This window comes from Mesoplodon bidens (assembly GCF_964165515.1).
Source record: "Mesoplodon bidens genome assembly, chromosome: 15".
NCBI classification, from domain to species: domain Eukaryota; kingdom Metazoa; phylum Chordata; class Mammalia; order Artiodactyla; family Ziphiidae; genus Mesoplodon; species Mesoplodon bidens.
The window spans coordinates 6,613,408-6,639,673 of NC_138171.1; the positions used below are offsets into that span (position 1 = coordinate 6,613,408).

The 26,266-nt window shown below is 43.7% G+C and overlaps 2 protein-coding genes across 3 annotated transcripts in view; one reads left to right on the forward strand and one right to left on the reverse strand.

Moving 5' to 3' along the window:
• The window catches only part of RTF2 (replication termination factor 2), a 41,026-nt gene that overhangs the window by 9,948 nt on the left and 4,812 nt on the right, over positions 1-26,266 (reverse strand). For both annotated transcript variants that reach the window (XM_081256752.1, XM_081256751.1), the window contains exons 3-5: positions 26,046-26,139; positions 24,169-24,308; positions 20,191-20,269 (exon numbers count right to left, since the gene is read on the reverse strand). In XM_081256752.1, the coding sequence (XP_081112878.1) occupies positions 20,191-20,269; positions 24,169-24,308; positions 26,046-26,139 (313 nt within the window). The remainder of the gene's footprint in view (positions 1-20,190; positions 20,270-24,168; positions 24,309-26,045; positions 26,140-26,266) is intronic.
• Positions 490-18,491, forward strand: LOC308629193 (beta-1,3-galactosyl-O-glycosyl-glycoprotein beta-1,6-N-acetylglucosaminyltransferase 7). Its single transcript, XM_081256750.1, has 4 exons — positions 490-625; positions 6,010-7,038; positions 7,972-8,067; positions 11,681-18,491. Exons 1-4 carry the CDS (start codon positions 610-612, stop codon positions 11,902-11,904), a joined length of 1,365 nt encoding a protein of 454 aa, XP_081112876.1. The 5' UTR covers positions 490-609; the 3' UTR covers positions 11,905-18,491.

Genomic DNA, 26,266 nt, shown 5'->3' on the forward strand with positions numbered 1-26,266 from the left:
TTTTTTGCGGTACGCGGGCCTCTCACTGTTGTGGCCTCTCCCGTTGCGGAGCACAGGCTCCGGACGCGCAGGCTCAGCGGCCCTGGCTCACCGGCCAAGCCGCTCCGCGGCACGCGGGATCTTCCCGGACCGGGGCACGAACCTGTGTCCCCTGCATCGGCAGGCGGACTCTTAACCACTGCGCCACCAGGGAAGCCCTCAAATGAGATTTTAAAATGACTTTTATTTATCCCTTTAATGAAAAAGTGTCCGATAACCAAACTTGGCCTCCTACTTTTAAAAACATTTAAGGAATTTGACCCAGGACTGCCAGGATTTCATCCAGCTTTCAGAATCCAACAATTACCCTGCGCTGTCCTTCACCTGGGCTGGGTGTTTTCTGCTGTTTGTTTTGTAAGGCAGGGGGCCAGCCCTGAAGAAATACGCAGGTTCTATTTCCCAACCCATGCGTCAGGATCAACAAGAATAAAATCCTCCAGGGATGAAAGGGTAACAAAACCTGCCAAGCAACTCTGTTCATGTGATTTCAGCCAGAGCCACAGCAAGGAAGCAACTGAAGGAAAAAAAAAGCCAGGCTGGGCGCGGACACGGCCAGGACCTCTACGCCATATGCGAGCCTCTCTCGGTAAGTGCTTCGTTAACTATGCAGAGATCCTGAATGGCACAGGCTGAGCAGGTCTTATTATTAGAATATGTTTTTCTGTGCCTCCTCCATGGTTTTAAAATAGAACTATTGGAATATCAGTAATATTTTAAAATGCAGAAGTAGCAGGCATCTTTTCCTCTCAAAAAACAGTCCTCTAACAAAAACGTTGCTTTCGTTGTGATTGTTTTAAATGGATATCCTAAAATGTACTTTTCCCCTTCACATCAAAGTGGCTGAAGAAACGTATACACATTTTAGGCATAAGCATGTTGTGATTAAGACATCTATTTTACTGGACAGCTTTGACGGTCTGAATTCAAAATCAGTCTAACTACTATGATAAAGCTCAAATAGTTCAAGAAAAAACTGTTAACTTGTAGGGTGCTTTGGACATCATTCTGAGCCCAGAGATGACAAAAATAACAGACACAAAATTTTCATTGCTGCAGCTACAGTGACTTCTTTAGGACAAACATGCAGTACCTGGAGAGAGAACCAACATTCATGGTCTGAGGGTCTCACTGCTCTGGGACTGGCGGGTACCGAGTAGCCCCATCCCACTCAAGCACTGAGCACCGCCCCGGGCCAGGCTCAGTGGGAAACGCTCAGCCAGCTGCTCCACACCCCTAGCCTGGTGTCCTCAGGAGGCAGGTACTATCATACACCCCCATCTGCAGTCCAGAAAGTAAAGACTAAATTGTTTAATCTGGTTAAGCTAATGTTAATACTCTAAAACAGTAACAGTCTATAGAATATATGGCAAAATATTACAAGTTCATCTTTAAAGATGCCCATTTTCTATTTACTAACAGGAATTACCTTTAAAAAAAAACCAAGAGGGTGGGCTTCCCTGGTGGCGCAGTGGTTGAGAGTCCGCCTGCCGATGCAGGGGACACGGGTTCACGCCCCGGTCCAGGAAGATCCCACATGCCGCGGAGCGGGTGGGCCCGTGAGCCATGGCCGCTGAGCCTGCGCGTCCAGAGCCTGTGCTCCGCAACGGGAGAGGCCACAACAGTGAGAGGCCCGTGGACCGCAAACAAACAAACAAACAAACAAGAGGGACTTCCCTGGCAGCACAGTGGTTAAGACTCTGCGCTCCCAATGCAGGGGGCCGGGGTTCGATCCCTGGTCAGGGAACTAGATCCCACATGCATGCCGCAGCTAAGAGTTCACATGCCACAACTAAGGAGCCGGTGAGCCACAACTAAGGAGCCTGCCTGCCGCAACTAAGACCCGGTGCAACCAAATTTAAAAAAAAAAACCCCACAAAGTATAAGATTTAGCAAAATAATTAATTTATCCAGGATGTTGCCAACTCCCCCTGAAAAGCCTACATAACAAATTAAATCCCGTCATAACAAATTCAAAATGACTGCCCTTAAGTGTTCTAGCGGCAACACATAGTACCAGACCCATATTGCTGACTTCTGTTCTTGGCTGTTAAGGCCTGCAGTAGGGGCGGTGGGAGAGGGGCACTACAGACAGATAAAGAAGGCAGAAAAGAAGAAGGAAAATATGCTCGCCGGCTCTCATAATTAGGATAGTAACGTATTTTGAAACTCCTTGGAAATATTTTATGCTTGGACAAAAACATAAATAAAAGGTAAAATAATTTCATTCTGAGAACTATAACGAAATCATTTGTGATTTCTAGTACCACAAAAAGGAAAAAATTTTAACACCATCTTTAACCGTAACTTTGGTAATTACTGCTACTGAAAGATATTCTACAAAATCCCTTGGATGTCATATGTCCTCAGTCAACTGAACGTGTAATCTTCAAAACATTATTCACTGTCTGGAAGCTATTTAATTCTACTGTACACTATACATATTTTAATGATGCTACACACCAAAGGCTGCAGATATGAGGAACTAAAAGATTATCAAAATATATAAGGCCCAGGAAAGATAATTTAAGGAATGACACTATATGAAAAAAGCCTTAAAATGTTCTCTCACACACACAAAATAATAATTTTATAAATCATTTGTGATTTCAGTAGTACATGAGGAAATAGAACACTGCAGTGGTAAAATAATTGGGTCTGGTCTGAACAAAGAACTTTTCTATCTGCTCCATGATATATAATGATAACTGCCACTCTTTCTAAAGTCTTTAAAATAAATAAATATTTAAACTTTTTGTGGAGGAAAAAAAATTGCTCAACAATTAGTAAGACTGCACTTTTTTTTAATGGGCTGCATGTTCCTCTCACTTGGAAAGTATCACATTTCTTGGAAATTAATTTAGTGATAAAAAGGCACATGTTTAACAATTACAGTTTCATTATGACTACAAAAGTTGATTTCACATTATAGAAACAAAACAACAACAACAAATCACCAAGAACTGAAATGTCTGCAAAGCTGAAAATGATGCTCACCATGATTTAAAAAGGAAAAACTGCCAGGCCCTAAAGAATTGATTCCTGTGGGAATTTTCACATTATCCACCAGATGTAGGTTAAAGCCACAGCAAGAACTATGTAAATTCAGCAGCAGCGGAGTCTCCAAAGGCTTCATTACAAGGCTGTCCTGACTACCTGGAAAAGCTTGTACTGAAACAATGAAAATAAAGCTGGTGACCCTTCCCACAACATGGCATTCTAGCCACACCGATTTCTAAATTTCAAAGTGAACCTGAGCCAAAAGGAAGATTTAACTGGTCAACTGTGAGCACTGCACTAACAGAACACGAGGCAGAAAGGCAGCAGATTAACTGTGACCAAGCTCCTGTGCCTGTCTCTCTATAAATAAGGAAGGGAAAGCATTTAGCCAACGTATTGCCCTGAAGGACAACGGACTACACATGGGACGTGTCTTCACTTAATTATCATAAAACACTGAAAATACCCAATCCCCTGGTCTCTGCATGGGGTATATAGTCTGTCAGTGAAGTGGGGCTAACATTTCTGTGATGAGACCAGCATGTTTTACACTTTGACCATAAGCTTAAAAACAACCACCAAGACAACAAACCAAAAACACCCCCAAACCCCCTTCCCACGCAAAAGCTAAACACAGGAGAAAATGTAACAAACTATGGGACATAGTTTACCTTTCACCAAAATTCTTAACAGAGAAGCAGTTAAAGGCTTTATTTTCATTTCAAGAAGGTATTTCCGTCCAACTGAATTTCTGTTTTTATGATACATGTTGTGTCTATTTTAGAGGCCAGATATGAAATGTGTTAATTATAATGATGATTGTGCTTACAAAAGGTATTATGTAATTTATAAAAATGTCTGTAAAATTATGCCATAACGTTTTATGCTTGGGGCAATCAACATTTACCAAACCAGAGTAAAACGTAACCTGATATTTGGGCAGTGGTTGTTTTATTTTTGAAGTATGATGGGTAAAAAGAAACTATACAATGAAAATAAATACATTTTTAAAATCCACAATCAGCATTTACAGTTTTTATGGGCTCCTAGTTTAAGAACACAGGATAACTCAAAATGCTGCCTTGTTAATGCTTTATCCAAATGGCATTTGCAATAATGATGTGGAAAGGTAAGGGACTAATGTCAAATCTGAGATAAACACTGGTCAAAAGTAAATGGGGGGCTTCCCTGGTGGCACAGTGGTTGAGAGTCTACCTGCCGATGCAGGGGACACAGGTTCGTGCCCCACTCCGGGAAGATCCCACATGCCGCGGAGTGGCTGGGCCCGTGAGCCATGGCTGCTGAGCCTGCGCATCCGGAGCCTGTGCTCCGCAACGGGAGAGGCCACAGCAGTGAGAAGGCCGCGTACCGCAAAAAAAAAAAAAAAAAAAGTAAATGGGTCTTTAAAAACAGGAAGTAGGGGGACTTCCCTGGTGGTCCAGGGGTTAAGAATCTGCCTTCCAATGCAGGGGACGCGAGTTCGATCCCTGGTTGGGGAACTAAGATCCCACACGCTGTGGGGCAACTAAGCCTGCACGCCGCTGCAACTACTGAGAACATGGGCTACAACAGAGAGCCCACACGCCACAACGACAGAGCTCACGCACTCTGGAGCCCTCGTGCCACACCTAAGACCCGACGCAGCCAAAAATAAAACAAATAAATATTTTTTTAAAAATAGGAAGTAGGAACAAGCAGTGATATGACTTTTTACAGAAACCTACAGACAAAATTCATAAACAAGGGAGAAAACTACTAACAATATAGACATTTTACCTGATCAATTTTCTTCCCTAAATTCCAAAGGATGGTCTTTGCATGCCAATAATAATTAGTTAATTAAAATACTTATTCATGCATCTCTGTAGAGTTCAAGAGAGGAAGCTAAATTATTATCAAATAATTTTATTAGATAAAGATATCTTGTTTTTAATCACTGACGCCTTCTCTAAAAGCAATTCATAAACTCATTTCAACAAGTTGAATTATGTGATCACAAAATTTCTCTTGATTTGTTGTTTTCTTTATTGGAAAGATATATTCTCATAACACGGTACAGAATAATGGCATAAGATAAATTCTGAATAATGCAGAACAGGACCGTATCTATGTCCAAAATAAATATTTGAGATTTTTATCTGCCAAGATAAGGGCAATAACACATGACAATACAGTCAACATCATTAGTCATCAGAGAAATGCAAAGTTAAAACCACAATGAATTACCACTACGCACCTATTAGACTGGGTAAAGTTTTTTAAATTGACCATACCCAGTGTTGGTGAGGATGTACAGTAAGTGGAGCTCTCATACACTGCTGGTGGGAATGTAAAATGGCACATCCACTTTGGAAAAGAACCTGGCAATTTCTTAAGAAGTTAAACATACACCTGTATGCGAGCCAGCCATTTCACTCTTAGGCATTTACCCCAGAGACACAAAAACATAGGTCTGCACAAAGACTTGTGCACAAATGCTTACAGCATCTTGTAATATCCTAAAACTAGAAACAACTTCAGTGTCCTTCAACAGATGAACAGATAAACAGATTGCGGCTCGTCCATTTGATGGAATACTGCTCAGCAATAAAAAGGGAAGAATGGTGATAAAGGCAGTGATGTGGATGAAATCTTAAAATCATTATCCTAAGTGAAAAAAAATCCAGGCAAAAAGTACATACGTATAACTTTGTTTATATAAAACTGTAGAATATGCCAACTAGTCTACAGTGACAAGAGCATATGAGTGATTGTCCAGAGACAATGGTGGAAGGAAGATGGAGTAAAAGGGGCCCAAGAAAACTTTTAGGGGTAAAAGAAATGATTGTTACCATGACGGTGGTGACAGTTTCATGAGTATACACGTATATAAAGACTGATCAAATTATACACTTTAAATACGTGTACGCCAATAGAGTTAGCAGGGATGGGGAGAGTTAACAACACCCTAAATTCTGCCTGTTGTTCTTTTAGGAAGCTTAGAGGAAAACATTTCAAACCATGGTAATAAGAAGGCGACTGGAGCTCAAAACATGAGCCAGCTGCGAGCCACAAAGCCAGGTCTTCTCGTGTGCGCAGCCATTTGCATCTTCATTTTTCTTTATTTAAGGAATCCAACTCCTGAGGAACCAGAGGAGGAACCCACCTACCCAGCAGTAGTGGAATGTGGCTTTTATCCAGATGAACTGTGTTCGGCTTTGTTTGAAGGGAAAGAGATGGCTCCCCAAATTGCAAAATTCTGTAAAAACCCTCATGGATCTGAAATACTTGCTCATTTACACAGACCAGGAAATTGTTCCAGGCTATCCCAGGAGTTGCATTTCATAACCAGACCCCTGTCTGCAGAAGAGGGCACCTTCCCTCTGGCATATATTATAACTATTCATAAGGAGATGGCTATGTTTGTGCAGCTTCTCAGAGCTATTTATGCGCCTCAAAATGTTTACTGTATTCATGTTGATGAAAAGGCCCCCAAGGAGTATAAGACTGCTGTGCAATCTCTGGTTAATTGTTTTGAAAATATTTTTATTTCATCAACGAGAGAGAAAATGGCTCACACTGGCTTTAGGAGACTACAGGCAGATATTAATTGTATGAAAGATCTAGTCCATTCCAAATTTCAATGGAACTATGTCATTAATCTTTGTGGACAGGATTTTCCAATCAAAACTAACAGAGAAATCATACACTACATCAGAAGCAAATGGAATGATAAAAATATCACTCCTGGAGTAATCCAGCCACCAAACATTAAATCCAAGACAAGTCAAAGCCATCCCGAATTCACCCCTGAAGAAGATATCTATGTATCTCCAAATGAAAGATTCAAAGATGAACCACCCCATAACTTAACAATTTATTTTGGAAGTGCTTACTATGTACTAACAAGGAAGTTTGTAGAGTTTGTACTAACAGACACCCGCGCAAAAGACATGCTTCGGTGGTCTAAAGACATCCACGGTCCAGAGCGACATTACTGGGTAACTCTGAACCGACTGAAAGGTAAGAGCAATCCAGCAAAACAGCGTCTGTTCAGGCCAGAGGCAACAACAGGAGAAGTGTATCCTTAACTGAAGATTCTTTCTATTCCAGCTCTCTGGCTTGGTAAACAGCTCTATATTCTGTAAGACCTTCCACCTGGGTAGTCCAGGAGGCTCTTTGCTTTTAGGGATCTGAGGTTTGCTGAGAGAGCGCCATGTTCCCAGATCAGGCTGCCTGCTTTTGCTCCCTCTCCAGAAGGAAGTACCAGCATTGTGCATCTCCTCAAATAGAGCCTTTTGAAAATTCTGAGCGCAGATCTTCGGAAAGTTCTTCCTTTCTTCCTTCACGTATTAGATACTGCTGGGTACCTACTAGCGCCAGGTATCGTGCTGGGGGCTCATTAAGAATGGAAAATATTAAAACTAGTCATTTTGTTTGTGGCTAATATGATACTTCAGATAGGTTTTCTTAGAGGCAGAGGGAAATCTGAGGCCTTTCTTTAAATGGGCTTATTTGCTCTTTCTATAAAGCTGATTGTTGCGAATGTGGCTTCAAGCTTGAACAGCTAAGCGAATCGGTCAGTCCAGGCGACAGCGCAAACAATGAAATCCAGCAGAAATGGGTTAGGCGCTTTTTAAAACCTCTCATATCCACTGAAAATCCTTTCAAATCACCCCCAGAGAGCTGTTGCGGAGAAAACGCGATCCAAAGAAACCCAACATAACATGCTGTCAATACTAGGTGAGTTACTAGGGATGGAGGAAGGGATGAAAAGTGAAATCTAAGCACAAAGACGGAATACGGGACCTCGCTCCACCCCGATACTACCACAGGTGCAGCACACACCCCGCCCCCAGAAGCGTTAGCCTTTCATCAGATGAGAACATGCATTCTGAATGAGGCTGGGCTTTCCCTTCATCTGCTCACTGTATGCCTGCACGTGTTTTCCCTTAGATGCTCCAGGTTCCACCCCAAACACTGGCTGGGAAGGAAACGTTCGAGCCATTAAGTGGAAAAACAAGGAGGGAACTGTTCATGATGGCTGCAAAGGTAAGAACAAAACCCAAGGGGTTTGTTTCCCTGGTGGCCTAGTGGTTAGGATTCTGGGCTTTCACTGCCGGGGCCTGGGTTCAGTACCTGGTCTGGGAACTGAGATCCTGTAAGCCGCGCAGCGTGGCCAAAACTAAAACAAAAACAAAAGCCACAAAACACCTTCAAATTGTATAAAAACTGTACAACTGCTGCCCCGAAAACAGTGGGAGAAGACTGGCAGTCACGTTTACTTCAGTCTGGAAGAATTAGTGATGATCCAACTAGCACGGTGTCAATTTTTTTAAAACTTTCCTTTTAATTATAATATCCAGAGAAGTAGACAAATTCTAAGTATTTGAGTCGATAAATTTTCACAAAGTGAACACACAACAGGGCAGCCACTTTTAAAGTTTTAAGATAAAAACACATGAGCTATCTGGCTTTTCCCACCTGCTCCTAGAATTCAAACCCTAACATTTATTTAAAATGAGCTCTCTGTCTCCCTGGGTCTCTTTACTAGAACAGACACCTGAATAACACAGGTATATGCTCCTCGGTGGGGTCAGCCAGCTGCCCCCCATACTTCTTACGCAGTTCTTGCTGAAAAAAGGTCTCTTTGCTTTGCCCTCAGGAGATTCTCCCTGAGGGGCTGTGAATTCTTTTGCCCCTTTGTCTTGTGTGCCAGAGGTTTTAGTGACCAGGGCAATACACAAAAGCCAGATCTGGGGTGGAGGAGAGGACATCTCTGTTCTGTGAAGAGTCTGGAAGAGAACTAGCTGGCTGCAGAGCAGCTCTCAGGTGCATCGGTTCGGGGAAAACACCTCCGGAGTCGAAGAGCTAGAACTTGGCTCCCGGGAAGTTATCCGTGCCTCCTCTCTGGGGCTGGCGCTCCGCACCCCCGCACCCCCAGGGTGAGCAGACAGTCTCAGGGAGGAAACGATGGATGACACACAATTCATAGCATGATACGGACGAGTCCAGTAGAAAGACGGCAAGTTCTCTGGTGTACTCCGGGGAAGGAAAACAGAGCGTGTTTGACGTCTCTGGGGCCACAGCTGGTGGTGGACAGAGAACGCGGGAAGACTGGAGCAAAGCCGTGTGTGAAGGCGGCTCCGGCAGAGCACGTGCTCTCCAGGGATACCTGGGCCCTGCGCTGTCTGTCCACAAGCAGCTCCCTAACCACCACGGGAGCTACTGCAGAGATGTATAACCTATTTTCACAAGGCATCTGGTTACAGTCCTCGGGTCTGAATACAGTATATCAGATAATGCAAAATAAACTAGGTTCGCCCAGTTTCCAAGCTGATTTGAAGACTGACCTAAAAGAAACAGGTTGTGGACAAACAAAAAATGGACAATCTAATACGAGAACAGTTCAAAGACAAACAAGTCCCGCTGCCATGTGCACAGCCATCCTCCTGACAGGTACCAGGTCAGAAGGACTGGAATAATTTTCTAGTATTTTTAAAAAGGTAGATATGATTCAGCTAGGGGGATAGTCACATAGAAAGAAGGTGACAGTTAAACGACAGGCTAACAAACAACCTTGGCCTTTCTTCAGACAGTAAGTGGCTCACTGTCATTACACAGGGGTTGACAGGACTGGCGGATAAATGCTCAGAAAAGGAGAGGCTGATCAGATTCTTCCTGAAAAAGTGATTCACCAATGGTATATAAGATGTCATGAAGGGTTGTGGCTGTCAATGATAAAGTAATGATTCCAAATTCTTAGAGTAGCAAAATCTGAGTATTTTAATAATGTTTGCAAAAAAAACCTAGTCACTGCGCGTCTTAACGAGAATCATTATCCCTACAAGTGAACACTTCAGAAAGTGCTTGCCTTCACTAGCTTCACTGTGCAAATGGTTCTGCTAGCAAAGCAGTACAGGGCCAACCCCGGCCAGCACTCAGTCAGTCCCGACTTAGGCCAAGCACTGTTGTAGGGTCTGTGGTAAACCCTTCTGGAACCCGGCTCTGGGCCTGCCGTCGATGCTCACAGCGATCTGCAGGTAGAAACTATCATTACGCACACTTTACAGATGAGGAACCCCAGACTCAGAGACGTGAGGTCACTCCCAGAGCCACAGGATGTGGCACAGGAAGTGGCAAAGGCAGTGGCAGAGCTGGGTCTCAAACCAGGTGCGGCTGCCTGGTGCCACGCCACTGGGGGAGCATATGGCCCAGCTCTGCACACAGTGCAGAGCCATCCCATTGCCATCAGCAACAAAGAGTTTGTTTATTTTTAATCACCAAAACAGCATTAACCCAATTCTGACAAAGTCCCATTTATTTGTGTTCCCTTCCAGTTCATAAGTACATAAACTATAGAGTATGCAGTTACGATCAAGGTGCAGTTGATTCCTCTTTCACTATGTTCTAAGCTTTTCATACTATCTTCATATTTACACTTTCAACTGGTTAAATGTAATACTACTGAGATTCTGTGACATCGCACCAAGAGTCTATCAGTTAAAAAGATTCTGATCATGATAACAGCTTTCACGCATACAATGCTCACCATGGGCCAGTTCTAGGCCCTTTACTACACGAATGCACGCTTAGCAGGGAAAAGATCCCTTTTGATTTTTTTCAGTCTTACAAACAACACTGGACATTTCTATGCATGCAGTTCCAACCCTTTTAAATAATATTTCCTTAAGATAGGTTTCTGGAAGTAGGATTACAGTATCAGCAGGGGGGAGAGAGCATGGCAGCACCGAGCAGAGAAAAGAGCAAGGTCTCCAAAATGAACAGAAATTTCCGTTACACGCAAACTGAGCACTCCTGCCTCTGCGAACTGAAGGTGATGACAGAAACCACCTCCCACTGTTGGTGGGAGGATTAAAATAGAGTAGGAGGGGGCTTCCCTGGTGGCGCAGTGGTTGAGAGTCCGCCTGCCGATGCAGGGGCCACGGGTTCGTGCCCCGGTCCGGGAAGATCCCACATGCCGCGGAGCGGCTGGGCCCGTGAGCCATGGCCGCTGAGCCTGCGTGTCCGGAGCCCGTGCTCTGCAGTGGGAGAGGCCACAACAGTGAGAGGCCCTCGTACCACAAAAAAAAAAAAAAAAAAAATAGAGCAGGAAGAGTCAAGCACAGTGTCAGACACATAAAACGTGCTACTGAGTTCACCTCGAAGGAGTCCAATCAGTACTGGATTCAAACTAGAATTCCAATTTTAATTACTTCTATTTATATCAAACTCACTCTGCAAAACCAATAGAAGGTTGAAGCAATGACTTTTTAAAACCAACACAACCCACAACCGAGGAAAACAGTTGAAAAGTTCATGGAACTTAAAACAGCAGCTATCAGAATTTAGGTGTTATCTGGCAAATGATGGCTGTTACTTCTCCCTCGTGCTCATGACTAGCTAAAATTCTACAGTATTCACCTAAAGTAGCCATTAAACATTTCAGAAATCACTAACCAAACGAATGAAAGCTTCCCTTCCATCATGAATTCAAAATTCAACATAAAAGCCCCTGTCAAAGCGATCATGGAAACCCCATTTAATCTGAACTGGCATGAAGCAGAGAGGCCGTACAGATGACCTCAGAAGTGCATCACTTTTCCGGGTGGATGTAAACTGACGCGGAAACAAAGGCAGCTAAGTTTCTGTGTTCCCTTTGCAGGCCACTATGTCCAGGACGTCTGTGTGTACGGACCAGGAGACTTGCCCTGGATCATTCGATCACCTTCTTTGTTTGCCAACCAATTTGACTCGACCGAGCCTCTTGTGGTCTCATGCTTGGAGCGGTGGCACAGACTTAAAGTTCTAGGGCAGGCGGAAGTCCCTGTGGAACCACAATGGCATTTCCAACGGGAGAGTCATTTTAGTAAGAAATTGAACCGCTGAGCTGGAAGTTACAGAGAATGTTTGCTTTCTTACTGGTATAATTCTGTTTCCCTGACTTGAAATCAGAGAACATTCAACCAAAAAGAATGGGAAAATAATTCCTTGACACAAGTTAGTCCTGAAATGAGTTTAGAAACGTGCTACCAACAAGACTCTGCTATTGATTATAGGCCACTTTTACGGCTTTGAGAAAGAAATCACAAGAGAAAAAGTAACTCAAAGTCCCACTGGTGACTGGGTAAGTGACCTGGAGGCTCGACTGCTTCACTTAACAGCTGCTGAAAATCGAAGTCCCCCAGACACTTAGGTCCAGGCTCAGGTTAGAATAAGAACACATCTTGTCTTAAAGATATACTACTGTGGATGAGATTCTAACAAAGAACAGACTCCCACAGAAAATGGGAGAAAATATGCTTATCTCTGGCTGGGAACAATGTAACTTTGTTCTGGAAATCCTAGAAAAACATGGAAGAGTCTATTTCCTTTGGGTAAAATAAAATTCTGGAGTTGAAACACAACTTCCTACAAGGCCGCCCTAGGTCCCTGCAGCCGTGAGGCTGTGATGATGCAGTGGTCTACGTCTGCACAGTCTGACACCAGACACGACCACGGGGAGAGCTGGGAACCTGAAACGTGGCTGCAGTGGCTGATTAAGTGAACCTTAACTTTAAAAATTTTAAGTAATTGAAATCTAAATAGTCACATGTGGCTGATGATTACCATACAGAACAGCACAGGTCAAAGGCATAAATGGTCTTAATTCTCTCTACTCACAGATTCAGGTCTGCCAAAAGTCCACGAATCTTTGCTGTTTTGTCGAGGACTTTTAATATACTCTCTTTCTAAAAAAGAGCTCACGGTGTCATACAAGGCTGGAAATATACAACTATTAAATAGCACAACTTAAAACAACTAAAATAAAGGAAAAACAGGAACCACAGGAGAGGACACTAAAGAAATAGATGTATAATTCAAGGGCGAAGTATAACCCTTCAGTGAACTGACGCTTCCCAAACAGAGAAATGAAATGAAATCCACTCAATGAAACTAGCCCTTGAAAAGCAAGAAAACTACATAGAAGGAAAAGAGGTTCTGAAAGCACAGCCCACAAATCAAACGGAGCTATAACCACAGCATATTAAAAGCTGTTTAAACAAGCATTTCTTCCCCAGAGATATGTAATCCCAGGGAGAACACACAGTAGAGGGTTAAGACCATCGGAGAAGGGCATGAGAGCCCCAGACAGCTGGGTGTAGCCTCCCCGCTCACAGGCAGACACAGCTCACGGCCGTGTTCTGACTGGCTGTTCCGAAAGCTCAGGTTCACCACAATCATGTCCCTTACGTTTCATCACAACTCATTTGCAAGTAAGTGTACACCCCATTACATTTTTAAAATTAAATAAAATAAAAAATAAAAGAGAAGCTTGAATCTTTTCAAGTTACTTAAAAGATAAGCCTTCCTTCATCTCATTTCAACGTCAACTCATAGAGCCCAAGTTCAAACACATACCTGCCCTCAGAGGGCTCAAACATTATAATGGGAGAAGTCACCTCAGTGAATCCTTTCAGTAACAGTGAGATAAAATAAAAATAATAAAATAACTTAAAGGCACGGTGGAATGAAGCAGCACGAGGTTCAGGGAAGCACAAGCTGGGTTTCAGTGGAGCGTCAGGGGACAGGCCAGGAGGCCAAGGTAAGGCAGCAGCCTCCGTGGGCATCAGAACCAGCAAGAAGCTGCTGCTCTGTCTACCCTGACTCAGCCTCTGACTGGACTCATTCATAAAGTAAAAGAACAAAATTAAATCATATGTAAAACATGTCTGAAATACACTGCTACAGACTGTAACGTAAAGGCAATCTTGAGGGTAACAGGGATACTGAGATGATTTCTCTAACTTTCTGGGGAACAGAACCTTCTTGCTAACATGCAGAGTCTACTCTTCAATTTTTCTATTGTATTTTTCTTTCATGTAGAAGTTTATGGCTGCCTGTGCTGTATGTGATTTCTTGAGGCTTAATATTCACAAAGACCATAAAGACAGTAGAAAGGAAAAGCGTGAAGGAGGCTGGGCCCGAACAGCAGAATTCGCCAACCGCTTTTGAAGAGACCCCCTTCCTTAACTTATTTTCTCCCCTTTCCACTCCACCCCCTCCATGACAAGTACTCAAAACAAACAAACAAACAAAAGGTATACGAGTGTAAATTTTTGTTTCACTTCTGACTTTAAAACATCCCCACACCGCACTCACCTGTCACTAAGCCTAAATAAACGAAGCCAGAAGGCTAGCAAGTCAAGTGCTGCTGCCTACACCTCTAACACCCAGATCAGCTTCTCAAGCTTTACAGTGCATACAAATGCCCTGGGGCTCTTGTTAAAATGTTCTTCAGGTCTGGGGAGGGGCCTGGGAGTCTGCATTTCTTAAAAAACAAAAATAAAAAAACCTCCCAGGCGATGTCAATATTCGCAGGACCATGGACTGTGTTTTGAGTAACAAGCCCATCATTTATTTTGCAACCTGTGATTACTCCAATGTGTTTCTTCTTATTACAAGAAGGGAAGAACACAGTGGGGAATACAACTAATTTTTCAACTAGTGCTTTGTTGACAGTGAAAACAAAGAAACCTAGCAACTACATCTCTTTGGACTCTGTTTACTGAAATCAAGTGTGCACACCATGTGTTTTAGACACAGAACCAGAGCCACTTCAAACCCTGGAGTCTCTTCTAGTGAACTGAAAAGCCAAATGTTGATGGAACTACACAGGGAAAAGCAGAGAACGTGCACACCCTCAGTACCACGGAGGCTCCTGACACTGTTCGTTTTTTTTTTTTTTTTAAATATCACATTCTATCGTGTTTGTTTACTTGTTTATTCCTTTCTGTTCCCAAGGGAAGGTGTCTTCCTTTTTTTTTTTTCCCCCTTTGGCCGTGCCACGCAGCATGCAGGATCTTAGTTCCCTGACCAGCGATTGAACCCGTGTCCCCTGAAATGGAAGCGTGGAGTCTTAACCACTGGACTGCCAGGGAAGTCCCTGACACTGTTCTTATGATGTTGGTTCCTCTAAATTTCAGACGTTACCTAAAACATGAAAATGTTTGCTTTCGACTTTGACGCTGTGGCCTTATCTTACATCATTCACGTTTTCACAATGCGCTACAGCTCCTGAAACTGCACCATCACTCTTCCTTTTGCTAGTTTGGTAGAAGTGGCTCCTGTTCACCGCTTCTTCCTGGGCGTCCAGCTAGACTATAATCCCCAGGCTCCTGCATGTAGCTGTGGTCACGTGACTGAGTTCTGGCCAATGGAATGTGAACAGAAGCATTAAGTAGGCCTGGCCCATAAAAACCTCCTAAGCTAGATGCTTCCTTCTCTGTTCCCATCAGCCAGCTGAACGGAGAATACCCTAAACACCAGAGGAGGTCAGACCTACAGGACAGAAGAAGCCTGAGTCCTTGAGTTTCCCTTAAAAGAAAGCTGCCTAACTAGGAGCTCTCACCGTTATTAGCCACTGGAATTGGGGGGCTGTTTGTTACAGGACATAGCCAACCTTGACTGATGTACTTAGTGTTACTAAACTTTAGGGACTTGAAATTAGAAGTACGAGCTTGATTCCTAATGACAGTATACGAATTTGTCATTGGATTTTTTCTTCATTTAAAAATGTCATTGTTTGGAATTTGGGTCTAAAAGGAAAGCGTCCAAGAATTTACTACAATTCCTTTGTTTTACATACCAGAATCTGAAGCCCAGAGAAGTGAAGTGATTTATACTCCCAAGCCAGCCAGTGCTGGTGTGTGAACCAAAACTGATACATATCAGGCTCTCAATGTTGGTCCTGTGAGTGCCCGAATGAATGACTCCCACTCAACTGTGCCACTGACTGACTGTCCCATACTCTCATTTTCTAAATTGTATAGTGTTATCAGTTGAATTATGCTCCCCACCCCCGGCAAATGTTGAGGTCCTAATCCCCAGTATGTTAGAATGTCACCTTCTGCAGATACAATTAGTTAAGGTGCAGTCACTAGCGTGGGCCCTAATCCAACCCAACTGGTGTCCTTATAAAAAGGGGAAATTTGGACACAGGGACAAACTCCACAGAGGGAAGACCATATGAACAGACACAGGGAGAAGCGGCCATCGACAACGCAGGGAGACAGGTCTGGAACAGATCCTCCCCTCACTGCCCTCAGGAAGAACCAACCCAGCCAGCATCGTGACTGCAGACTTCTAGCCTCCAGAACTGTAAGAAAATAAATTTCTGTTAAGTCACCCAGTTTGTGGTACCGGGTTATGGCAGCCCTAGCAAACTAATACGCAGAGTATTCAATCTAGCTACGTTGCGAAGGCAATTTTTAAGGAGATTATACAAGTGAGAAGAGTAAAATATTACTCTTCTGACAAAAGATTTATTTTTAAGAGAATTTTGTCCCTGAGGTGTTCCTGGACTCCAGCCAGGGTCCTGTCTTGACTGCAGGTGGTCTCAACAGCCCTGGCAGCCCCCATTAGGAGGCTGGAGGAGCTGGTGTCCGGTCCTCGTCTGGTCTTGGCTTCCTGTGCAATCCTGATGCAGTTGCTTCCCCTTTCCTCCTACTTCCTTCCTTTCCCTTGAAGTGCTCTATGTAGAGTTCCAGAAGTTTACTAGCACTTTGTTCCCAGACACCAACAAAATGACTTCACAGTTCCCTTGCAATGTTGCATTTCCATGAAATAAAATCAACTTCTCTGCAGAGCTGTGAGTAGACACTCCTATTCTGCTGCACGTCTGTCAAGATGCTTATGGATGTCTGAGGTCAGCCAGTGAAGAGGACAACTGCAAACCAATCTAAGAAGGTTATCCCTGTGGGTCGGGGACAGAAGCCTGACTGCTTTCGACCCCTGAGTCCCCCAAACCTACCTGCCCCTTAGAATTATTCTGGGAGCTTATATAAAAGTGGAACTCCGTGCGGGCTCCTAACACTAACCCTGAAGATTCTCACGAGGGGCCTGAGGTAGGGAGTGGGAACTTAGCAAACCACTGTGGTGATTCTGCAGTGCAGCCTGGGCTGGGAACCACTGATTCAGGACATTTGGCTGCTTTAATAAATTTCAGCTTCATTTCCCACCTTCTCATATTTATATTCTTTCACGGAAACTTCCTCAGTGTACCTGTGAATGTGTGAAACTCTCAGACAACGCCTCACGCACTATTTGTGAAAACACACACACACTTGGACACAGAGCAAATGCGAGCGAGGTTCCTTTCCTGCTCGCAGGAAGCCCAGGCCAGCGGAGCTCCCTTTCCTTCACGGTACTTCTCTCTCGGGCTCCTTCTCCTCACCTGCTGTCAGATTCTTGCTCTTCTTTAGTCTTTCCCCGCTGCCCATACTGCACGGACCTACACCCCGCTGCTCCCAAGGCGCTGTGCTGCTGCAAAGGCGTCAAGGGCCGCCTGCTGCCCGCCCCCCGAGCTGCCCCTCTGCCTGGCACTCAGAGCTTCCGCCAGCAGTCGGACTCACATCTCTGGCCTCTCCCTGCTCCTGAGCGGCTGGGGCACGACTACGCCTTGAGGCCCCATCTTCACAGGCTGCCCCGGCACTTCCTCCCCTGAGTGTGACGGCAGCTCTCCTCTCCCACGCGTTCCCTTTGCCCACAGCGCACCCACCATCACTGACAAGGGCGTCTCTCAAACTTCAGGTGTTCCCTTGCCTAAGGTACCGTCAGTATCTTAATATCTTTCATTAAATCTACCCATTGTTTTTACTTAAATTTACTTTAAATGTTGACTTTATGTTCATACCATATGTATAAAAACAGTACCCCTTGCCATAAATGTAAAGAAAGCATAACAATGCAGAGAACACAAACAAATCTCTCGAGGCCCTGCCTGCCAAGGCTCTGAGCGTAAGGTCCGCTCTCTCTTGGGAGCTCAGTGAGATGCAGTAAAACCATCCGAGGACCAAATGGAGACTTTCTCCGCAAGGCAGGCAGGCACACGGGCAGAAGGTGCGCCAGAATGGGAGCTACCGTCCTGCTGTGCAGTGTCTCACAGGGACGCCTGGGGTCCTGTCTGTGGACCCCTCACACCAGCTTGCCTACGACAGCAGCCATGTCCCACTCTCTGGGAAAGCCTGACCCGTGAGAACACGCTCTGCCTTCAAGGCCTAGAACAATGTCTCCTCCCATAAAGCCATTTCTCACCAGCACAGCCAGAAAGTTCTCTGACCCTTCAACTCCAGTAACATCCTTACATCCACTTGGCAACTGGCCTCAAAAAACAAAGCAGAATATGATTTTTCACGTAACCTGATTCCTGCACGACTGCAGTCCCCTTGGGCACAGGGACTGATTCCTTCACATCCCATCCTACCTGGGAACACCTGTAACATCATCTTGAACACAGGAGACATAATAAATACTGGACAATAAACGACATGAATCAATTCCTGAATGCATTCTTTGAATTTCTCTTTTTTTGGCAAAAGCTTAATGAGACAGATTCCAAGTTCTCTGATGGCTTGATCCGTAATCACCCCAAACTGGAAACAACTCCACGCCCCTCCCTGACTTCTTCACTACCAATCACCTTTTGTCTGTCTTTGAGTCTCAAATAAATGGAATCACATTTGAGCGTATCCTCCTCCACGTCTGACTTCTTTACAGAGAAATCATTCTGAAACTAAAGTACATCCGGCCTGGCCGAAAGCTGCCCCCAGCTTCCCACTGCTCTTAGGGTAAAATCCACAAGTCCCAGGGCGGCCACCTGGGCCCTAAAGAAGGTGGCCCCTGCCTGACCCTCAACCTCATCTACTTCTCTCCTGTCCCCACCCTCCACCGCACTCTCTGCTCCTTCAACTAGCGAAGTCCTCCGTCACTTCTGAGCTTTGGCTCAGGCCTTGCTCGGCTGGCTGCTGCTCACCTCGGGTCTTAGCTCAAAGCCCCAGAGGCGCCTCCGGCGACCACCGCTGAGGAGGCCTCTCGCCCTCCGGCACCTCACCCTCTGCGCTTCCTTTCTGGCAGCTGTCACAAGCGGTACTGCCTTGCTCGGTTACCTGAGTGTCTCTCTCTCCAACTGGAATGTGGGTGCCATGAAGGCAGGGACTGGATCAATCTTATCTACAATGTACGCCCCCCCACGTGCCTAGGACGGTGCTGCCCATGGCAGCCGTTCCATGATAGCTACTGGATCAAAGAATAATTCACAACAGGGAGAAACAGTACTGGGAGGCCTAAGGAAATCCAAGCAGAATTACTGTGGGTGAAAATGCAGCCAGGAGTTGTTGGCATCCATGACATTAAAGTAAATGCCAGGCTCCCCACGGACCGGCGGAACACCCAGACACAGATGTCCTGGGCTGCAGCAGCAACCCCGTGAGGGCAAAGCCCTCAGCACCGCCCTCACGTGAGCTGAGCAGGCGCGCCCTCACGTGACGGGTTCGCTCACTCCCGTGGACATCTACTGAGGACGTGCGCCCTGCCCTGGGGAGAACCAGGCCGGCGGGGTGAAGGGTGGACGGGCTTTGCCCTCGCTCTCAAGCACTCACAGGCGGAGCACAGGGGATCACGAGGGCAGCGAAGATACACCACGTGAGGCTATAAGGATGGATACACGTCATTATACACTTGTCCAAACCCACAGAATGTACAGCACGAGTGAACCCTAATGTAAAGGGGATGTGGGAGATGATGGGGTGTCAACGCAGGCTCACTAACTGGAACGAGTACACCGCTCTGGGGGGGATGCTGATAATGGGGGAGGGACGTGTGAGGGTAGAGGGTACAGGGGAAACCCCTTACTTTCCTCTTAATTTTGCTGTGCACCTAAAGCTGCTCAAAAAGAAATAAAGTCTTAAAAAAAGAAGAGAAAGAGTTAGAAGAAGGAACCCTCATGGTCCAGTAGGGAAAGCACCACCTAACCAGCAATTACACTGTGATGAGATCAGTGGGATAAAAAGGTGCCCAGGGAGCAGGGAAGGAGACTGAGCAGCAAGGTTCACACAGGAAGCAATGGCTCTGGAACTAAGGTTCGGGGAGCAGGACCCCTCCCGCTGGCAGGTCACGGTGGAGGGGACAAAGGCACAGGAGAGGACAGGTGGGCAGGGACACGTCACAAGAGGTGGTCTGAGTCTCTACTTCCAGCAAGGACGGGAGGAGAAAGGTTTTAAGCAGAGAAGCAACTAATTAGATTCATGTTTCAGAAGGAATTGAAAGATGTTGAAATGACACATGGAGGGGGGACCCCAAACCATCTGATTTCTTCAGCTACTGGGAAGGAACAAATGATGTATGTCAACAGCTCACCGTGTGACAAACTTCTGTTTTTATCTCTTTCAGGGCTCGTTCAGAAAACACGCAACCACAGCACCGCAGGAAACAAAACCTGGAGAAATAATCCAACGCGGAGAATGACTTAAATAACAATTTAAAAATTATTACCCACGTTATCAATTAACATTTGTTCTGTTTTCACAAAGGCCAAGAACCACAAAGAAAAAAATGGTTATATTTGATTCCATTAAAAAAAAAATCAGTGTGTCCTAAATAAACAAAGTACTTAAAACACACACACACACACACACACACGCACTCACACACACCCCGCTTTCTGAAAGTTTTCTTTACGCCACTTCATTTTTACGAAAGACCTACATTAGTACCTATTTTCGCTAATGGAAAGAAATCCAAAGTGGATTTCTGCTTTTATGAAAAATGGCAAAAACTAAAAAATGGCATTCAGCATTTGTTTTGCAGCGAGCTGTTATACAGGCAGCTCGCACCCCAAGCTCCTTCTAGAGGAACTACACTCAGCATCTCAGTGTCAAGCTGCCATAGCTTTGAACTGTGTCTGTGACCATCTGTGCTTTATCCCTATTTATTTTGTGCATCTGCTAGCAAGATGTATCTTAAGGGTAACTGCTTCTTCAATTTACGCCATTTCAGCTTAGGAAAGTTTTCTTAGTCACTTAGGAAAAGCTCTACTTTTCAGAGAGAGGAGAAACTTGTGTGCTGAAATTAAAACCACAAACATAGGCCAAAGTTCCACTCCTACCCGCTTGCAATAATCCTTTGGAAAAAAGACCCTATCAATAAAAATAAATAAAGGCATTTTCTAAAAACACCACAAAAAGTCAAAAGACAGAATAGGAACTCAGGGAGAAAATATTTTAAACACATATGAGGTTCAGAGTTTATGAATATTCAAAGAGGTCTTTAAAAGCAACAGTACACAATATAGAAAAATGGGTAAAGGGCATTAACATGCAGTTGACAAGAGAAATATAAACAGCCAACACACATAAGAGATGCTTAATCCCTACTGTTAATTACAGAAATGCATTTCAAACAAGGACATACAGTGTTTTACCTATCAGGCAATAATGAAAGAGTCTGAAGGTATCCAGTTGGAAACTGTCTGAGCAAACAGGCACATTTGTTGGTGGGTGGGTACAACACGGTACAACATTTCAGGAGGACAACTGGCAGTAGCATCAGGTAAAGCATCACTCTGCAGACTTTCTCCTACAGAAACATGCCCGCAAGTGTGCACATGCAAAGTATGTATTTATGAAGTTATGCAGTAAAGCAAGGAAGAAGAGGAAGCCACCTAAATGCCCATCAACAGAGGACTGGTTAAATAAATATGAACTCTTACACAGCTATTAAAAAGAATAAGGTGGGACTTCCCTGGTGGCACAGTGGTTAAGACTCCATACTCCCAAGGCAGGGGACCCGGGTTCGATCCCTGGTCTGGGAATTGGATCCCACGTGATGCTGCAACTAGGAGTTCACGTGCCACAGCTGGGGAGCCCGCGAGCCACAACTGAGGACCTTGCCTGCCGCAACTAAGGAGCTGGCGAGTTGCAACTAAGGAGCCCGCCTGCCGCAACTAAGACCCGACGCAAAAAAAAAAAAAAAAAAAAAAAAAAAAGAATAAGGAAATCTGTATGTATGGCCAAGAAAATGTTTAAATTAGACAGAGAAGTAGAAAAAAATACGGTTACAAAATATGTGTAATATGATTCCATGCCAGTGGGAAGCATACATGTCTATTTGTATCTCTCTTGCAGAGGTGCAGGGAAGTGTGTTGTGTGCTGGGGTTGCAGAGGTCTGTAGGGGACGTTAGACACCGAACAGCTAACAGTGCTGTCACTGGAGGCTAGGATGGGGCAAAGGTGCAAAAAGCACTTTCACAATTTACTTCTTTTTAATTTACTTCTTTCTTTATTTTTTATTTGGCTGTGCTGGGTCTTAGTGGCAGCACGTGGGATCTTCGCTGCGGCATGCGAACTCTTCAGTGCAGCATGTGGGATCTAGTTCCCCGACCAGGGATCAAACCCGGGTCCCCTGCATTGGGAGCGTGGAGTCTTAGCCACTGGACCACCAGGGAAGTCCCTCACATTTACTTCTTATGTTCCTCTAAAACATGCCACCATAGAAACTTTCTCCAAACTTTTCACCATAGAAACTTTCTCCAGTTTCTCCATAGAAACTTTTAATCCTAGGGATTACAGCAGATGCAGATTGCTCTAATGAAAACCAAATTAATAACATTGTATTAATATTCATTAAATGTTGTTTAGGACTAAAAAAACGCTGCTTTATGAATGCTTACTAAGTATTACTGATTTAGGAACTGGTTTCTCTTTAAACAAAGGCTAAATGTTTTTATTATACCAATAACCTATTTCTTTTTTTCTATACACTTAAATCTTTATTATACAAATGTTATTAAATATACAAACTAACCCCAAAATCAATTTTCTAGTGTGGAGGCCCTATTAACAGCAAGAGGGCAAAGCCAAAACAGGCAAAGCTCAATTAACTGAGAAGAGAAAAAGGAGAAGAGATTCACCAGCAAATGAAAGGGAAAAAACTAGGGGAAGCCACAATCGGAGCAACAGGCTACAGGTAACCCCTGCTCAAGACGCCAGAGTTGGGTCTGTTTCTGCTAAGTTCCTCTTTTGGGGGTGAACCATGGTTTTCTTAAAAAGAAGTGGGAGGCCAGATACAAAAGGTCACATATTGTGTGATTCTATTTATATGAAATATTCAGAATAGGTAAACCCACTGGACAGAAAGCAGATTGTGTGCTGCTAGGGGCTGGGGGGAGGGGGCATGGGGAGGGACTGCTTAATGGGTAGGGGGTTTTTACTTTGGGGTGATGAAAATGTTCCGGAACTAGATGGAGGTGATGGTTACACAACACTGAGAATGTACTAAATGCCACTGAAGCATACACTTTAAAAAGATTGTGAATGTTATGACTTTCACCTCAAAATAATGTGTACGTACGTACATGTACACACACACACACACACACACACACAAGTAGGACAAGGTTAGGTACGTGAATCTCATTCCCCAGAATATCCCTCTTGTGAACTTTAGCCTTTCATTTGGGTATGAAATGAAAGGCTTTTTTCAGCTTTATTTGGGTGTAACTGACAAACAGGAATTGTGTATATTGAAGGTGTACAACTTGATGATGTGCTCTATGTAGAAATCGTAAGACGATCTTCACAATCAAGCTCATTATCATACCCATCACCTCACAGGGTCAGCACTAAACGGTAAACTTTAGGAGGGGCCTAAATGATTTCCTTTCAACATGTAATATGTTAGATGGAAGATTCCAGATGACAGTCTGGACTACCAGCTATTAAAGAGATTTCTAAATGGTGGGAAAAAAGTTTAAAGCTTTGGTAAAGTGACACATCCTATAAAAAGGCACCTACTAATCCACTCGACATTCATATTTTTTTTAAGGGGGAAATATACTTACTTACTTACATTTGCAATATAAATCTCAAGCTTAAGATTTCTGGTGCTCTAGCCAGAGGATCTGTTAGCTACAAATTCAAAGCAAGTTATCATCATCAACTAGGCCTTTCACTGACCGATCAACCACACGTTCTGTAAGACCGTTTTCCACTGCAGAGTTTTAAGCAATTGTAAGGAAATGGGATTTGTTTGATGGAAAATATCTGTCCTTTACTTTCTTTCCCATAGGAGAAGACCAAAGAACTCAACTCAAGCCTCTTAAGTGTCACAAGACAAATTTTTAAACTCCCTCTTTACTTTAGGTTCTCCTAACCTCAAGAACAGAAAGCTGCAGACAACAAAGAGGCCATGTTACATGTGGCTGGTAGGGAATGAACACGGTCTTGTGCACTACCCAAACCAAAAGACACCTTAAAGAAACCCGTGTGATTATTAAGCTTCGGCACAGATCCTAACAGCACCGGGATCACTCACTCAGACTCCACATCCATTACTGACCTGTGTCGGCCATTCATCTCCAAGCCCACAACGGGGCAGATGAAACGTGCCCGCTGGAGGTCATCGTGTTTGTCACCTTTAGTGTTTCCTTTATCTCCTTCCCAGGCGGGGTTATCAGAAAGCCTCAGTTCTGTCACATTCTGTGAAAAAAAACATGAATATTGTAAGAGTTCCTTTGACAAATGGATCATCTTTGGCCTTAATTATTATTCCAGTCCCTTCCCATCCAAACCTCTTTTTCTACTTTCCTTTAACATCAATTAACATGGATATAAAATTAAACCATAAGTTGTAATAGAAAACAAAATTTTTTAAATGCACTGTCTAGCAAATAATTAATTTCTATTTTACAAGCATTTTGCTATATAAGGCAAAGTAACGTCAGACATGAAAATTTACCCCACTAAGAGAAGAAAGCTTTGTATTAGTTTCATCCAGAAAGGAACACTTTCTTTCCTGGCTGATGAAGCCTCACTGAGGCTGTTCATATTACTGACCAGCCACGTTTATTTAACAGCTAAATAGACGGTAAAATCTGTGAAGCCATGGTCTAATGAGTCCAAGGCAGAATATTAGCCAGAGGTTACTGTCATACTCCAAGATCCAGCTGTTCCGGTTTTCAAAATTCAGTTTTACAAGGAGTGACTTAACAGCCCCACTTTAGCATTTGAAGCATTTCTTCATATTTAACCGCACCATCTGATTTCAACACTCCAGAGGGCAGCTGAGCACCTTGAAAGGAAAGCCACCGCACACGGGGTCGGCTTCCTGCTTGTGTGCTCATCAAGCTCTCTGCTCAGAGTATCTGTGGACTATTGACTGCAGTAATAATAACCTTTGCGTTGTTTCATGTGAATCCTTTTGTCTTTATAGTTGTGATTTCTTGGGAAAAAAATTTTTGCATTAAAATTGAAAGTTCAATCACATGCATTATATATTGTGTTTTAAGTATAGACTTGTATAAGTTAATTTCAGTGATAATCACATTTTTGAGATAAGATAATTATGCTACTATGGGGTTTTGAGAAATGAATTCTCTTCCCAAGGAAACAACGACAACAATCAGCATGGTTACTCTACAGCACTACCAACGGCTACATCTCAGAATCACTAATTTGTCTGAAATAAATATATTCTGTAATTACCCCAAGAACTCAAACAAAAAGCCTATTATAATACTAAAAAAATTTTTTAAAGAAAAAGAAGGAGGAAAAAATTCAAAGCCTTAGCCTGGGAGTCAGGGGCTCTGGATCTAGTTTAAGCGCCCCACTGACTAGCCATGAGGCCTCAACATGTCATACACAGTGAGTGTTTTCACCTGTCAAGCTTGGTGGTTCTCAAATTCTTCACTGCTTTGATTTTTCTCCCACTGACCAGATTTGAAAGATTTTGTCCTCTCAACAAACTTCCTTTACTAAAAAGCTTGTTTTTCCACTTTTATGAAAGAACTTTCAGAACCTCTAATCAGCAGGAGATAACCACAATGATTGAATAGTTATCTACCTGTAAAAATCTCTAATTCTATAAAAGTGTCTTCCAAACCAAAATTCGAGTGGCTGAGTTTTAACTATAAAAATAATGCCTCCCAACACCTATACAGCACAATATACAAGTTTCGAAGTTTTGAAACTTGTATACTACCGTTTTGAAGTTCTTTCACACATATGAACTCACAACAGATTTATAATCCAGGAAGTATGGGTGTGGGGACTTCTGGTTTGAACTGCAAGTGACCTGCCCCAAATCACACCTTTATTAGGTGGCTGGGTGGGACTGGAATTCCAAATTTCCAAGTTCAGTCTAAAATGTATATGAATTCTATAAAATAAACCCGAACCACTGAAAGCCCCAGAGCACTTCAGAATCGCCTGTCTTACCTTAATGCTTTTAATGTGAGAGGCTGCCTTCCCAAGAGCCTTTTCGGAAGACTTGTCCAATAAAAACTCAATGATGGCATCTTTGTTGTAAAGTCTGCAACAATAAAGACCAGTCAAAACATTCTGGCAATAATCAACCTTCACCCAAAGGAAGGAGACTAAATTGAGTACAATCCAAAGTCATTTACGTCTGATAATAGAAATGCCCTGCACTCCTAAAA

Bases quoted from the DNA above. Each gene is read 5' to 3' on its own strand.
- LOC308629193 (XM_081256750.1), top strand. The intron at 7,039-7,971 runs GTAAGAGCAATC...GTTTTCCCTTAG, and splicing joins AACTCTGAACCGACTGAAAG to ATGCTCCAGGTTCCACCCCA. The intron at 8,068-11,680 runs GTAAGAACAAAA...TTCCCTTTGCAG, and splicing joins TGTTCATGATGGCTGCAAAG to GCCACTATGTCCAGGACGTC.